The 16,937-nt window shown below is 40.5% G+C and overlaps 1 protein-coding gene across 3 annotated transcripts in view; it reads right to left on the reverse strand.

Moving 5' to 3' along the window:
• LOC311297067 (B-cell receptor CD22) overlaps window positions 1–16,937 on the reverse strand; it is a 256,060-nt gene that overhangs the window by 101,615 nt on the left and 137,508 nt on the right. Inside the window, exons 12-14 of one of the 3 annotated variants that reach the window (XM_084419158.1) lie at window positions 7,300–7,368; window positions 7,016–7,091; window positions 2,809–6,676 (exon numbers count right to left, since the gene is read on the reverse strand). The exons of the other annotated variants lie outside the window; for them this stretch is intronic. Of the exons in view, the coding sequence (XP_084275284.1) occupies window positions 6,608–6,676; window positions 7,016–7,091; window positions 7,300–7,368 (214 nt within the window). The 3' untranslated portion in view covers window positions 2,809–6,607. Of the gene's footprint in view, window positions 1–2,808; window positions 6,677–7,015; window positions 7,092–7,299; window positions 7,369–16,937 lie in introns of those variants that run through there. 3 annotated transcript variants of the gene reach the window in all.

Here is a 16,937-nt window from a genome sequence, read left to right on the forward strand (position 1 = left end):
ATAACACTTACTTGTCTTCTACCATCAACATCATGAAAGGCAGATGATGTCACTTCCTGGAACTGATGCAACTTTTGGAACAGTCCATTATCTTTAAAGAGGTGTTTTCATAAAAAGTAACAGGGTTGACGAGAACCTAGGGACCCGACTAAATTGTGTTTTTTTTCTAAATTTGACACGTTAAGAATAAAATCCATTAATGACTAATGAACTGACACTTAAGGCTTTATACAAGTATATGTTTTTTTATGATATTTTGACTTTTTTGGCCTCGATAGCAAGTAGAAGTAGAAAAATCATACTGAGGGACAGGCCATTTTCAACATTTCTGCAAGATGCTTTGCACAAAAATGTGATTAAAATCCTTTAAAAACAAAAGAAACAGAAATTAATTTATTCTTATATTATGAGACATATTATGGAAACTAAATTATAAAATATTGTATTTGTTTTATGGTTTATTAAGATTTACAGAGCTTTTTTTTTTCTGAGGGACACAAAATGGCACGTTTTCGTATAATGACCCAAGGGTCTGCGTGTGCAAAGTGTGCGTCAATAAACAAATGTAAGTTGACTGTTTACCAAGTTAATGATCATTGTTGGTTAAGGAGTTTGTAAAGCCTTGATACAATGTCATCCTTTCACTAAGTGATGAATATTCGTCAGTGATTAAGCAGTTTATCGCGTGCTGTCAAGTGCACATGAATGTGCAAGTTATGTTCAATATTACTTGCCATTCGTAGTATTTATATTGCACCCAGTGTTTGATTTGTATATGTATGTGTGATCATAACATTAACAGCTGAAACGCTTGCTATTTTAAGTTTATCAACGCTATGTTTCTAATTATGTGCCGTTCATTTAAATCACTTCATAATTAATTTCGGTTTTGAATGTTTTACTATTTATGACCACTGGGTGGCGGTGTTGCATACGAATTTTGTTGCATGTATATTAAAGGAGTCATAACCTGGTATTACATTGGATACCTACTGCTGTATTATAGTCTTTCAGGCCCTTCTAAAAAAGAAAAGTGGAAAAAAAATAAACACAGACCTACTTTTACCCTTATTTCTGAAGGCATTATTGTCTCGCGAGATCAATGCAATGTTTTGGCTGTCGTGGACGCTCATTTTAATAATGCAAATGAGGGGCGCGTTGATTGGTTGAAGGAAGGAAGGGGGTTGACACGCAGGTAACGTCAGCATCATTACAAACTGACATCATGGCGCAAGTGGTGAATGAACCCGACCCGGCCGCGACCTACGGGATTCAACCCTACATGTTTGAGCCGGACTCTGAACCAGAGCTGGAAAGGGAAGATGTAGAGTTGTTGGATGGACGTCTACATCAAGATGTCTCTGAATGGTAAAGACAATCATTTTGACTGAGACATACATTAACATCGGTAACGAGCTAAAACGTTTGTTGCTATTTTCTCCCACATAGGTTTACCTTTTATTTAATGTCGATTACATTAACGGAGGTGTAGTCTACTTATTTTATCAGCTTACAGTGGTTATTGAGATGAGATGTTTACTATCATGTGCTGTTTTTGCCTTGTTTCACGTTATTTAGACATTCAATATTTTTCTTCTTTAGACAGGTAACGTATTGTTTTTCTTTATGTTTATTATTACTTGACTGTTTGTTTTATTTATCTATGTATCGTTATCTATTCTATAAAAAATTAATACAATGATATGTTGTCATAGTTATATAATATACAATAAAGCGCACACACATAACGATACGCCAGTTGAAAGTGTTGCTGGGACAGCGTCATTAAAAATGAATTTCATCCACTGGTCCCTGATAGTTTCGTCCGATTTTGGGAGATAAAACACATTTACATGTTTTTTATGGCAATCAACCACAGAGCAAGTCCGGTGTGCACTCGGTTTCTCCATCTTTCTCGGCTGAACTGAATATGAGGGGGAGAGGGGAAGGGGGGCTTCCTGCTGCGGTGTCCATATATGGTATATCCTACTACCTCATGACGTCAAGAGGGAGCTGAAATCAAAATCTCGTATTTGAGTGCGCGTGCACGCGCGCTGGTTTATTTATCCTGAGGTAAACAAACGCTTCACTTTTAAATATCGGCTTCCCGGCCAGTGTATAATCGTTAGTCGATCATAACATACATTGATTCTCGTGGAAAAGTCAAAATTGCAGGTTATGAGTCCTTTTATTCATTTATTCTAGAATTGAACTTCATAATTTCTTTATTTGAGAAATTGGTTGCTTTATGGAAATATTTTTTTGTGTAATAATACTCAAGACATTTGTTAATATATTTCCCTTTGTAGACCACACACATCTAAACACACTATTAAGCTGTAAAGCCTGTACGTGCAGCTATGTTGTGTACAGCCAAAGACTGTCAAAGACTGACCTCCTTTGCATGGAACTGATCGAATCCAGTTTGTTCTGATCAACACCCTGTTGAGGAAAGCTAGAAATAAACCATCACCTATTACAGTCCAACCTTTTCAGTTATAATATCTAACATGTATAGTTGACCTAAAACCGAATTAAATAGTGCTAACTAAATTAATATTAATATTAATGGCTAAATGATGGAATGTAAACATTCATGTAAGCGTATTAAGTATTGAACTGATTTTCTAAAATGGGCCACAAAGTAGGCCTATATACAGTTTACAGACCACAGAGTCTATTTTTATATCCCCAAATGGTGATGTATCCTGGGGATACAAACATTTACAGGCAGATTATGAAAAAAGTAACAAATTAAATTCATACAATTTTGACATAAGTGTAATTGTCACACCTGCTGCTGGCTGATCAGTTAAATAGTATTTATTTGAAAAGAATCAAACAGAAATAATCCAGCAAACAAACAAAGATCACTTTCAGGCAACATTAACACAACACACACAGTGGTAATGAGGGACAGGTGAGACTCTAATCAATTGGGCAATGATGAATGACAATGGCAAACAAGAACTAAACTCACCAGTGAACACAGGCAAATTAAGACAAAAGAATATAAAAATAAAAGTCTGTGGACACAGACACAGAGAACACATAAGCTGACGCTTAACAACAACTTTTTAAACGCAAGTCCCCTCCAAATATGTGAAATATATAAATTTTATCAGAAGGTGAGTAGATGTCCCACTACAGGGGGTCATGTTGTTTTTAAATGTGTTCTGTGAGCTAAACAATGAATGTATGAACAAAGTCACCAGATCTAAATGTTCACATCAAACACCCTTTTAATATGAATCCAACTACACTTTTCCTGCCTCTCCCCACAGCCTCTCAAATTCCCTTTTTAACTTTTAGTCTTTCACTTTCATTTCATGAGAAAAGTTTTAATACGTGTTCAGTTTTGTTTTGTTATAAAAAAGAAAAGGAAATGAAACCTTTTTTTTTTTTGAAAACAGAAATGTTCATTGGGAACTACATAGTCCGTGCCAGGTGGTGTAAAATTGAGGAACGTGATGTGTGCCAACTGTTGTTTAACAGGGTATCTGCACAATTTTTAAAGTCAAATTTAAGGCTTTTTAAGACCTGAAGAAATCAAAATTAATACCGTACATTAGGTGTGCGCAATATTGACAAAAATATGTCTATATGTTTTCAAAGTTTTGTTGATAATAATTAGATGATATTTTACTGATTGTGTTTTTGTACTGGTATCCCGGCTGGTTTAAGCCTGTTGTTGACAGCAGACCCACGAAGATTTTCATATTTTTTATATTCTATAGTGGTCAGTTCACAGTAGTGACAGAAATTAACATTTTTATTAAGGGGCAATATTTTCCACTTTAAATTGATTTCCAGGGGCATTTTCACCTATATATGGACATTTCTAAACGTATTTAGAGGTATGCATCACCTTTTATGTCAAATTCTAACATTCAAATTAAATTATATTAGAATAACACAGTACCAATGTCAAAATAAATCATTAAATTAAAATCCATCCTTGCAGTGCAGAGGTGACACAGAAGCGGCATCAAAACTGACATTAGCCTACTATATTTACACTTCATTTACAATTGCATAAATAAAGCTATTCAATATTTAAATATGAAATGATTTATAATTTTAACATTTTTATACACGGGTTTCTTGTATTCAAACACTACCGGATGCGCGCGCATCCAAGAGGCAGAAAACCGCTATCTGTTATGCCGAGTTCTGTAAAAGAACATTGTAATTAACGTAGATTTCGCATTGTTTGTAATTTCTTGTTGACTCAATAATAAACTGCAATTTCAGAGTTGGATCTATTTGTTTGTGTTTCATATTAATATAACATTATGTAAAAAGTCCAACTGTTTACGAATCAAAATCCGTACTGTGATGCATGTATGAATTATCATGTTAGACTATAGTAATGTAGTAATGTAATAGCCAATGTTAGCAGTGCAGCATCTAGAGCCCGAATTTGCTTTTATATAAGTTAACCTTGTTTACGTCACTTTACGACCTGCAACATTTCATGACTGCACACATAAAACGTTACTTTAATGTAAAGATTTGACGATGAATTATGTGGGAAGCCTTAGTACCTCTGACCGTGGCGATTAGGCTATATTAAAAAAACTTGCCTCAGCATTGGTGAGATCTTGCCGGATCACTACGCAATACATGACGATCTTTGGATTGTGGATGACAAGTGGCCAGCAATTATATGGCCTGATATATATAATTATCTTATTCAGACACCAAGTGTGTATACAAGAGAAATGATTAGAGCGTACAAATCCCTTGATGCATACAACTACGTGCTATGTGGTCATGTGCAGCTCGTCAAATACTTTGATGCTGCACCGGATTTTTGCGTGTTGAGGTTGTGCTCCCTAGTCAAAGGCAAGGCATTAAAGCCAAGCCTTATGATTTTAAGGCATTTTTTTGGCAAAAACATGCTGCCCCCTAGGAATGTTGAACATCAGGCACCCAGCACTGGCTCGGTTGGTACAATTGACCACGCAACAACTCCTTGGCATTTTGACTTAGCGACAACACCACCACTATGCTACTAGCCTAAACCCTTTACTCTGGTACGAAGGCCGCGGGTCTTTTGCCTCTTGGTTGCGTGCGCAAGCAGTGATGACGTCGCCGAGAAATCCATGTATTAAAGGATACTTTAAATATGAAACTAAAACCACCAGTAGGTGGCGGCAAGTCACTGTCTTAATAAGCAAGTTGTTGGAGTCAACCGATTTGTTCAAACGGCTGATTCATTCAGAAAAACAAGTGATTGTTCGTTGAATCGTTGAAATGATGTGTTCAAAACGCGGATTTCAGTAATAATAATAAAAAAAAAAACGCTGTCTGTTGGACTACGGCTTCATTATGAAATTCTCGTCAGCGATATAAAGTGAAAATTGACAATATTGTGTCCAAAAAGTAACTCACAATGTTAACTTTATTTTTAATTTAACTGTTGTATAAAATAAATAGCACATTTGCAATTGTGCACAGGAAAACGGCACTCTTGGTCATGTGACATTCTAATATAACAACATAATATTATATAAATTTAAGACAAAAACTAATTTGGGGACATAACTGCACTGACACATCACGTAGTGAAAGCAAGCATGAGAGACAAACGCGATGTCAGCTCGCACTCGCAGTGCCTCGGCTCGTACATAGTTAAAACAATGATTACAATATCATCATAGTTCATAGACAACATCGCACACTCCTAAGCACATAAAGAATGAACTTACAATCGAAGTGACATGTACTCGTTTTCTTCTCTCCTCTCGCGTGCAGGAGACAGACGCAGGCTGATATACTGCCGTAAGTGACGCGAATTGTCACGTGAACAAGCAAATCCACCAAGATAGATTTAAACAAATAATACGTATAGGCCTACGCTAATTCGAAAGCATTTAGATAAGTATAAGTCAAAGTGTCATCTAAAATTTAAGACCTTTCATAAGTAAAAATAAGACATAAAAAAAAAAAAAAAAAAAAGATTAAGACTTTTTATGGCCTTAAATTTGAAAAATCTAATTTAAGACCTTTTAAGACTTTTTAAGGCTCCGTGGAGACCCTGTTAAACCAATTTTACAAGCACACTCGTGTCCAGTAGTCTACACTTGAAAATGCCTTATTTTACTTGGAAAAGAAAATTAATGAAAGCATCACAATGCATAGAACTGAACATAAAAGCAAATCTCTAACATAGTCAGCTTATTGCAGATTGCACAGTATGCGGAATAGTTTAACATCCAAGCCATCCAATACTATGGAATATGAATATATCAAAGCAGTAGTAACTTGTTCTTACAGTATTATTTCAGTTTACAGGCATTTCAAATATTGTACTACTGGAATTCTTGTAGGCTATTTGTTTCAGTTTGATGACATCTAAACTTAATTAATAATATAATAGCCTATTATGCATATATTTGGCTTATAGCAGTTCATTCTTTATATATTAAAAGCTTTCAAATATATGATATTAACACATAGCAAGTGTTTTTTTTTTTTTTTTTTTTTTAGTTACAAGACCTTTTTAGCATTGAACATTTCCAGCACATTATGAGTCAGCAGATTCGTTTGCCTTTTTTGGTCTTTCTCAGTCTCTGTCATAGGGAAGCGTGTGTCAATTTCATCAAACGTTTTCATAGATGGATTCATCTTTCAAGGAACATCTTTCAGATGACAATGGTCCCACACAATCCTAATTAAAAAGAAGCAAAATATGTTACAGACATTTAAACAAAAAAGAATAGGTTCACTAAATAATACCTTTTAATTATAAATGTAAAGGCCCATGCAGTGTTGTTTTAAAGTCACAGCTTTTGCATATTAGTGTCTGCATGCAGGATTATTAAATGTGTTGTCGTCAGTTCTAACAGCTAGCTGATGTGCGAACAGTTCAGTCGAGTAGATTTTCACACAAACACATTCAGATCACAACAAAATCAACACTCTTATAAATGTCTAATGAATTGTTGCACTCAAACAGACTTCTTAGTTGTAAAACAGTGTTTTCTTACTGATGTAAATTCGTACTTACCCCCCAGTTGTCATAATCATGACCGTCCGGGCAGTTTGTGTAAATATCTTCATCAAGGCCTTTCTCTTCTTTAAAGCTTTGCATAAAATGTTAGATACAAAATCATTGGTAACAGTCCAGAAATAGTTATAGGGAACAAACTATATAGAATGATTCCAAAGGTTTGGAATCATTAGGATTTATTTATATTCCATTTTATTAGATATGAGTCTATTCTGCTCACCAAGGCTGCATATAGATAGATAGATAGATAGATAGAATCAGATAGATAGATAGAATCAGACCTCTTTGGGCTTGTCTTCATTTCATTCTGTTCATTCTTCATTGCAGGCTGTTGTGTAGCTCTGTTCCCACTGCAAGAAAAAAAATAGGTATTTTAAAGTTGCCAGAGAACAAATGAGGAACAAAACATATGGAATAAGCATGACCGATTGAGTGAGTAGTTTAACGTGTAGCTTGAGAGAGAGAGAGAGAGAGAGAGAGAGAGAGAAAGAGGGAGAGAGAGAGAGAGAGAGAGAGAGAGAGAGAGAGACCTTTGAACAACTTTTATTACAAATATTCAATCAATTATTTAACCAACACGAAAACAAATAAATAAACACCCATCAACCTTTTTACAACCATTGTCATCATATATATGTGATAATGAGCTAATGAGTTGAATCAGGTGTGTTTGATAAGGGAGACAAAGAAAACGTGCAGTGTTGGGGGTCCTTCAGGGGCAGGGTTGAGAACCACTGTCTTAAAGGATAGAATCCCACCTTCAACTTCTTGCCACAATCCAGTCGCAGCTGTAATATCCAGTTCTGGGAAAGAAGAAACAGCATTTTCTTTTTTATGTAAAAATAAAGAGTCTCTATAGTCCACCGGCATGCACTCATATAGATGATTCAACAGCCTCTGCACAACTCGGACTGATCTTATACCAAGCTTGATTGCCAGAGTCTCTGCAGAAATCCATCCATCTTCAGTCAGTAAATGTCCAATCTTTACAATATTTGCAGACCATAAAGCATGCCTCACAGAAGTTGATTTTAGAACATCCACATCAATTTTTGGGTTAAAGATCAAGGGTTCTTCCAATAACCACTGACTCTGTTCACCATTTAAATCTCTGCAAACTTTTAAAAGAGTCCACGCTCTCAACATTGACTTGTAGAACGATGACAGACCAGTTAAGTCCAGCTTATTAATGTCCATTAAGAACAGTTGACGATCATAACCCATTTTACCTGCTCTTCTCAGGAGGCCATGGGCTACCCCACGCCAGTTCACTTCTTCACCATACAGGAGTCTTTGAGCTGTCTGAAGTCTGAAAGCTTTGATTCTAGACCTGATGTCAATGAGTCCTTGACCTCCCTCCGTCCTGGGCAGATAAAGTACTGGTGCTTTTAGCCAGTGATTCCCGAACCAAAAGAAATCAACTAGTTTTTTCTGAATGTCCGTTATCAATTCTTCTGGGGGTTCTAATATCACCATTTTATGCCATAAAGTAGCAGCAATAAGATTATTACAGACCAAAACTCTACCCCTATAGGATAACTGAAGGAGCAACCATTTCCATAGAGACAACCAAGCACATGTTTTCTCCACTAGTCCCTCCCAATTCTGTTTCCTATATTCTTCAGATCCTAAAAACACCCCTAAATATTTAAAACCTTCTCTTCCCCATTGCAACTCTCCAGGAAGGATGGGACCATTATTGTCTTGCCCACACCATACTGCCACACTTTTGCCCCAATTCACTTTTTCAGAGGATGCTTTTTCATAAGTTTCTAAACACTTTTTAACAACATTAACATCTTGATTACCTCTTATTAAAACTGTAAAATCATCCGCATATGCAGACATTTTAATAAACTGGGAAGAATCTATTTCTCTGATTTGCAGTCCCATTAATTCTCTTCTTAATTTACAGAGTAACGGCTCAAAAGCAATGCTATAAAGCTGCCCTGAGATAGGGCAACCTTGTCTAATACCCCTCTGAACCTTTATGGGGACACTGAGACTGCCACCTATTTTTATCAAGCAAGTTGCCTCATTATAAAGCAATTTTATACATGAAATTAAATTTTCTCCAAATCCAAAAGCCTTAAAGCCTAGTGTTACGTTCCACGTGTGTCTTGTCTTCACTGGTCTGTGCACGCTAGTATACTTCACACGTGTTGATTGTTTGTCCTCATTATCTCTTTCTGTTTCTAGCTCGCTCTCGGCTCGCAGGCTGCTGTGACTGGCCTAGCGGGATGTCACTCATCATTGGGGCGGCGTCCGGGAGCCAATCAGAGTTGTCCAGCTGGGTTCAAAGGGATGACGTGCTCATTCATGCGGTCTCTCTCTCGGAAGCGCTCGCAAGCTCGTGTAGCGGAATGAGTTATATAGCGAAGTCTTGCTCTTTGTAGTGGAATGAGTTATATAGCGAAGTCTTGCTCTTTGTAGTGGAATGAGTTATCTAGTGAAGTCTTGCTCTTTGTAGTGGAATGAGTTGTGTGCTTTGTGCTTGTACCTTTAGTACTTGTTATGTTTCAATTTTAGAGATAACAGCTTCGATGTGTATCCTGATTCAATGTTATGGGGTCCTGTAACACGGCTCTTTGGGAAAGAGAACGACAGGTTAGTATGCCGCGGTATACATATTGCCCGTAGTATTGTTTACTTGTTAGATACACTAGGTTAGGAGTGAGCGCCACTCTGTGTATGTTTTGTTTTAGTAGCTAGTTTATTTAGGTGCCGGATGCACCGAAGATTTCGGTTTTCTTTCTACCTTTTCCTTTGGTTAGGTTTAGGTTTAGTATAAGGATTGTTTTGTTATATTCTGTTATAATAAAATAAGTGTTGCGAAACATCTCCTAGACCTTAAAAGATCGTAACATTTAATGGGGGCTCGTCCGGGATACGCCATGCCGACTACGCCATTAAATGTTACGATCTTTTAAGGTCTAGGAGATGTTTCGCAACAGTTATTTTATTATCACTGCTGATGGCTGAGTGAAGAGGAAAGGACACATGACAGACTCAACTTACAGAGACAAACTGGATTTTTATTGACAAAAAGCCGAAGCCACTAGATCCAGTTCTCAATCATAATGAAGTGCGCTATGTACAATGTGAAAGATATAAATCAAACAACAAATAAAAGGGAAAGGAACCCAAAAGTGGCGCCAAAAGAAAGAACAGAATATAACAAAACAATCCTTATACTAAACCTAAACCTAACCAAAGGAAAAGGTAGAAAGAAAACCGAAATCTTCGGTGCATCCGGCACCTAAATAAACTAGCTACTAAAACAAAACATACACAGAGTGGCGCTCACTCCTAACCTAGTGTATCTAACAAGTAAACAATACTACGGGCAATATGTATACCGCGGCATACTAACCTGTCGTTCTCTTTCCCAAAGAGCCGTGTTACAGGACCCCATAACATTGAATCAGGATACACATCGAAGCTGTTATCTCTAAAATTGAAACATAACAAGTACTAAAGGTACAAGCACAAAGCACACAACTCATTCCACTACAAAGAGCAAGACTTCACTAGATAACTCATTCCACTACAAAGAGCAAGACTTCGCTATATAACTCATTCCACTACAAAGAGCAAGACTTCGCTATATAACTCATTCCGCTACACGAGCTTGCGAGCGCTTCCGAGAGAGAGACCGCATGAATGAGCACGCCATCCCTTTGAACCCAGCTGGACAACTCTGATTGGCTCCCGGACGCCGCCCCAATGATGAGTGACATCCCGCTAGGCCAGTCACAGCAGCCTGCGAGCCGAGAGCGAGCTAGAAACAGAAAGAGATAATGAGGACAAACAATCAACACGTGCGAAGTATACTAGCGTGCACAGACCAGTGAAGACAAGACACACGTGGAACGTGTGAAGAAAAATGACTCTCAAAAAGAAAAATATGGTCAACTCTGTCAAAGGCCTTCTCTTGGTCCATTGACAAAAACCCAACATCAACATTGTTGTAAAAAGCATAGTCATACAGATCCCGCATCAGATGTAAATTATCTGCAATAGATCTGCACTTTACACAATATGATTGATCCGTATGAATAATTTCATGTAATACATCATTTAACCTTTTAGCAAGACACTTTTTATATTCTGAACATAAGATAGCTACAGGTCTCCAATTTTTTAGTAGCGTCAAATCTCCCTTCTTTGGAAGCAATGTTAAAACAGCACGCTGACAACTTCTTGTTAGACATCCTTCACTTAGACATTTCTGAGCAACTTCAAAAAAATCATGACCAATAATAGTCCAAAAACGTTTATAAAATTCAGCAGGAAGTCCATCAATTCCTGGTGCTCTCCCTGATGAGAGATCCATTACTGCTGAAGTCAGTTCATTAAAAGCAAGTTGTGCTTCCAAAAGCTGTTTCTTTTCTGTAGATATCTCAGGAAGATCTTGTAAAAGTTCACGTCTGCATTGATCATTTAAGGAATCAGCAGAATATAGTTCAGTATAAACGTCCACTGCAAGTCTACGCATCCTTTCCGGGTCTGAAACAAGGTGTCCATCCTTATCTTTTAAAAACAACATCTTTTTCCCATGTTTAGTTTTCCGTTCTAAATTAAAAAAGAGGGGTGTAGGAGCATCTATGTCTCTTTTTGTTAGAAAACGATTTTTTATAAGTTCTCCTTTGACTTTTTCATCAAGGATTAAATTCAAACAGTTTTTCTTTTCAGTCCACATATCCTTCAAGTTAGGAGAAGCATTTGCATTTCCCTTCAATAATCTTATGTTCTTGCTCCAAACTCTCTAATGTTTTCTTTAAACACAAAGTAGAATGAGAAGAATATTGTTGGCAATACTCCTTAATAAACACTTTCAATGTTCACAAAAGAATGTGTCTTCCAACAATTTGACATTAAAATGCCAATAAGAACTCTTATAGGTTTTTTTTTATGAGGCTACATTCAACTGTGATTAGTTTGTGGTCTGAAAAAGGGACAGGAGTAATAGTTGAATTCAGGGTCCTGTTCCTCATATTATGATATAGGTAAAACCTGTCTAAACGAGCAGCAGAAAGTGTGTCATTACTAAAACTCATCCAAGAGTACTGTTTAACTAAAGGATTGTTTTCTCTCCATACATCTGATAAGTGAAAATTATTTACCAATCTTGCAAGACAAGTGGCTGACATTTGATGTGGTTCTTCCCCATTCCTATCTATTATGAAATCTAAGGTGCAGTTCCAGTCTCCACCAAAAACAATAAAAATCTCCATCATGTTGTTGTCTTAAAAACTGTTCTAATTTTGAAAAGAGCCTTATTCTCTCAATGCCTAAATTTGGAGCATAAATGTTCATAAAAATGAAATTCATATTATGTATTTCAGCTCTAACAATCAAGAGTCTTCCTGGTTCCAATTCATTTTTCCACAAAATATTGAAATTGAGAGAAGGAGCAAAAAAAATTGCTACCCCTGCACTTAAATTATTCCCATGACTAAGAAAGTGTTCTCCCTTCCACCATAGCCCCCAGTCAACTTCATTATCTAAATTACTGTGGGTTTCTTGCAAAAAAAATAACATTTAACTCTTTCAAATTAATAATCTCAGAAAGAAAAACACGTTTTTTCATATCCCTCATCCCATTCACATTTAGTGATCCTACTCGTAAGATCTCCATCAGAAAGAGAGAGGAAAGAAAGCAGCAAAGAAAAATTAAAAAAGTGAAACCCATCATGAGTCTTTAACTTTCCCCCTCGTTAGTTGCTCTTTTCCAAACATTTTCAATTTTTGTCTAGCAGATGTGATGCGTTTCTTAAGCCGAAACCTTTTCTGTTGAGAGAGTTCAGTACAATTACTCATTTTTCGGGCCCAAGCTACCTAAGAAACAAATTTCTCAAGATAAAAAAAAAAAAAAAAAAAAAAAAAAATTCTACTCCTGCTTTCCCTTTTGTTTCATCAAAAAAAAACTATGAATTTGTTCAACAGTGTACAAATCACTTTCTCTTACTCTATCCATCTCAGACCACTGTTCATCTCTCACGCTATCTTCAGTACTCTGAGATAAACCATCCATTTAATCTCCTACGTCCTCCTCTGAACATTTTGCCTGAGTCACTAAAGAGTATTGTTGCACATCCTATACACTGCATTCATTCACCATCCTATCCATAGCACCACAAGCACTAGCAGGCTTTTCAACAGCATAACTACATCCAGGTTGATCATCATCACTCACGCTTTTAGAAACAGATCCACTCACCTCATCTTGTTCCTTCATCTCTTCCGTCACTCTGTCAATCTGCACAGTGTCTTGTCTATTCCTTTCAATCGCTTGAAGTTCTCCATTTGATTCTTCAGCTCTGACGTTAGATGCAATCATTAAAGGCTGAGGTTCATCGCGCACTTTATGCGGACACGAGAAGCGCTTATGTCTGACATCGTCACAATCAAAACATTTCAAACTCTCTGTGCTCGCGTATACCATACGAATTATCTTCGTGTTTGACTCGAAAAGAAACTTCTAAGGATCAATCTTGGGAGCTTAGGAACATAAAAATTTGACGTCGAAAAGACAATACATGCTTTAGCGCGCTTATTGCGTCACAGCCCGTCATTTGGGGTGTGGCCTAGCGTATATAAGCAGGGCTCAGAGGCTGCTTCACTGGTTTCTGTCGCATGAAGCGAAAATGAGCTCGTGGCGCGAGCACGGCGGGTTACGCAATACTCATTCCCTCTCTAGAGAGAACAGAGGTTACGTTTAGTAACAGAGTACGTTCTCTTACGAGAGGTTCTCTCGTATTGCGTAAGAAGCTTACGCTGCGGGAACTCCCTTGTCAACGCCGTGCGCGTGCCCAGCATCCACTGAATGATTCCCAGGGGAAGCCCGGGGAACGTGATAGCGGAGCCGGGCGGCCAACAGAAGGCCAGCGCAGTACACAAGCACATACTATGGGGGGCGGAGCGGCACAGCCGGTCCGAACTAACACTTCCCTACGTAGTGCAGCTCAACCAGTAGAGCTAAATCACACAACGTAGCCCGCGCACAGACAGTGGGCTGGCTACGCGAGACTTAGACTGATAACACTTTCGCCTGCAAGGCGGGAACTTCCAGGTTGTAAAACCTAACAAATGTAGAGGGGGAGGCCCAGCCTGCCGCTGCACAAATGTCATGAATGGAAATCCCGCTGGACCACGCCCACGATGAGGCCATGCCTCTGGTGGAGTGCGCTCGAATGCCCAGTGGGCATTGCAGGTCTATAGACACATTAGCAGCAGCAATAGCGTCTACTATCCATCTGGACAGGGTGTGTTTCGAGGCGGCGAGACCTTTGGTGCGCCCACCAAATGAAACAAAAAGCTGCTCTGAGCGCCTGAAGGCGGCAGAGCGCGAAATATAGTTTCTCAACGCCCTGACTGGGCAAAGGAGATTACTGTCTGCCTCGCTGCCAGAAATCGGCAGGGCTGAGAGAGAAATGACCTGCGCTCTGAAGGGAGTGCCCAAAATTTTGGGAACATACCCATGCCTTGGTCGGAGAATAACTTTGGAGTCATTGGGTCCGAACTCGAGGCACGCGGCGTTAGTAGAAAACGCGTGAAGGTCTCCCACTCGTTTGACTGAAGACAGCGCTATCAGAAAAACGGTTTTGAGCGTGAGGTATTTCATATCCACAGTTTCCACGGGTTCAAAGGGATGTGCTTTCAGGGCTTCCAAGACCAGTGAAAGATCCCACATAGGAACCGAGGGGGGTCGCGGGGGGTTCATCCTCCTAGCTCCTCTAAGGAAGCGGATGACGAACTCGTTCCTTCCTAATGCGCGGCCCAGCTCTGAGACAGAGAACGCTGAAATGGCCGCGACATAAACTTTGAGCGTGGAGGGGGACCTGCCCGTGTCCAGTAGCTCTTGAAGGAAGCACAATACTTGCGATACCCCACATGTCTGTGGATTGAGCTCCTTGGCAGTGCACCATCTGTTAAACACCGACCATTTAGACGTGTAGAGCCGCCTCGTAGAGGGAGCTCTAGATTGTATGATCGTGTTCATGACCCCTTCTGGCAGATCAGCATGTAATCGTTGAGGCTCCATGCATGCAGAGACCAGCGCTCTGGATGGGGATGCCAGATCGAGCCGCGGGCTTGAGAGAGAAGGTCTCTCCGCACCGGAATCGGCCAGGGGGCTGAATCTGCCAATTGTATCAGTTCCGGGAACCAAGCTTGGTTCTCCCAGTACTGGGCTATGAGGAGCACTGTGTGGCTAGAACATGGTGACCATGGAGGAATGGGAGGAAGTGTTTGAGCGCTTTCTCGACCGCGAGCATCTCTAGACAGTTTATGTGTAGGAGATTCTCCTGGTCTGACCAGCGGCCACAGACCGGTCTGCCTTCGAAGAGCGCTCCCCAACCTAGGTTGGAAGCGTCTGTCGAGACAACTTTCCGGTGTGAGATCACCCCCATAATCACTCCTGTGTGATACCATTCGGCTGCTAGCCAGGGCTGCAGGGCTGAAACGCAGCCCTGAGTCACTCTGATCAGCGAGCCGCCGGCCGCCCAGGCTCGATGGGGCACGCGCGCTCTCAGGCAGCGTTGAAGCGGGCGCATGCGCAGTAAGCCCAGCTGAAGCACTGCCGCAGCTGAGGCCATATGCCCCAGGATACGCTGGAATGCTTTCAGCGGAACCCGGCTGCCGTTTTTGAAGGATGCGGCGAGGAGACGGATGTGGCGCGCGCGCTGCTCCGACAATCTGGCCGTCATAGCCACCGAGTCCAGTTCTATTCCAAGAAAGGAAATTGACTGACGGGGCGAGAGTGAGCTCTTGGTCCAGTTGACCGAGAGACCCAGACCTTCCAGATGGCTGAGAAGCGCTGTTCTGTGAGACACAAGCTCTGTCTCTGACTGCGCTAGAACAAGCCAATCGTCCAGATAGTTCAGTATTCGCATTCCCTGTCTTCTCAGGGGAGCGAGAGCCGTGTCCATGCATTTCGTAAATGTACGGGGTGCCAAAGACAGGCCGAACGGCAGGACTGTGTATTGATATACTCGACCGTCGAAGGCGAATCTCAAGAATGGCCTGTGACGGGGAGTTATCTGGATCTGGAAATACGCGTCTTTCAGATCGAGAGAGATAAACCAGTCTCCTGGGCGGATCTGCGCAAGGATCTGTCTGGTTGTAATCATCTTGAACGGCCGTCTCATGAGGGCCTTGTTCAGATGTCTCAGATCTAAAATAGGTCTTAACGCTCCGTCCTTCTTGGGAACGAGGAAGTAACGGCTGTAAAAGCCTGACTCGCTCTGGGAAGGATGAACCTGTTCTATGGCCCCTTTGCGCAGCAGCTTCGCTATTTCTGCTTGAAGCAGGTGCGCTGCTTCCAAACCCACTTTCGTCTCCGTCTGCGCTAGAAAGCGCGGGGGGCGACGAGTGAATTGAAACGAATAGCCGTGTTTTATAGTGTTCAACACCCATTCTGACGCGCCCTGAATAGCTTCCCATGCTTTTGCACGCATAGCTAGGGGTCGAATGGTCTCTGGGTCCAGATCGCCGCGCTGCGCGGGATGGGGAACCTGTATCAGAGAGGATGGGGCGGCGCGTGCGCCGCCGGTGCTCGAACACGGGGGCTGATAAACAGTATTGGCCGGCTGTACAGCGTTCAGTAGCTCGGCCCCGGAGGATGGAGCGCATTTTGCTGTCAAACACCCCTGGCGCGAGAGCGGCGTGGGGGTTATAGTGTCTGAAAGTGAGTGCGCGTGCTCGTGAGCAGACGCAGGGTTTACACTTATAACACGGCCAGTGTTTGGGAGCTTTAGAGGGTCTGTAACCCGGGGTAATCGTATGGCAGAGCGAGCAGCGGGTAGGTGTGAGCACAGAGACGTGGGCACATTTACTACACTTAATACTCGAGCGGTGTGTTTCTGCTTTATGAGATAGCGCTCTGCGCGCGTTGCCATGGGAACCATGTTTGTGT

This window comes from Rutilus rutilus, assembly GCF_951802725.1.
Source record: "Rutilus rutilus genome assembly, chromosome: 9".
Lineage (NCBI taxonomy): Eukaryota > Metazoa > Chordata > Actinopteri > Cypriniformes > Leuciscidae > Rutilus > Rutilus rutilus.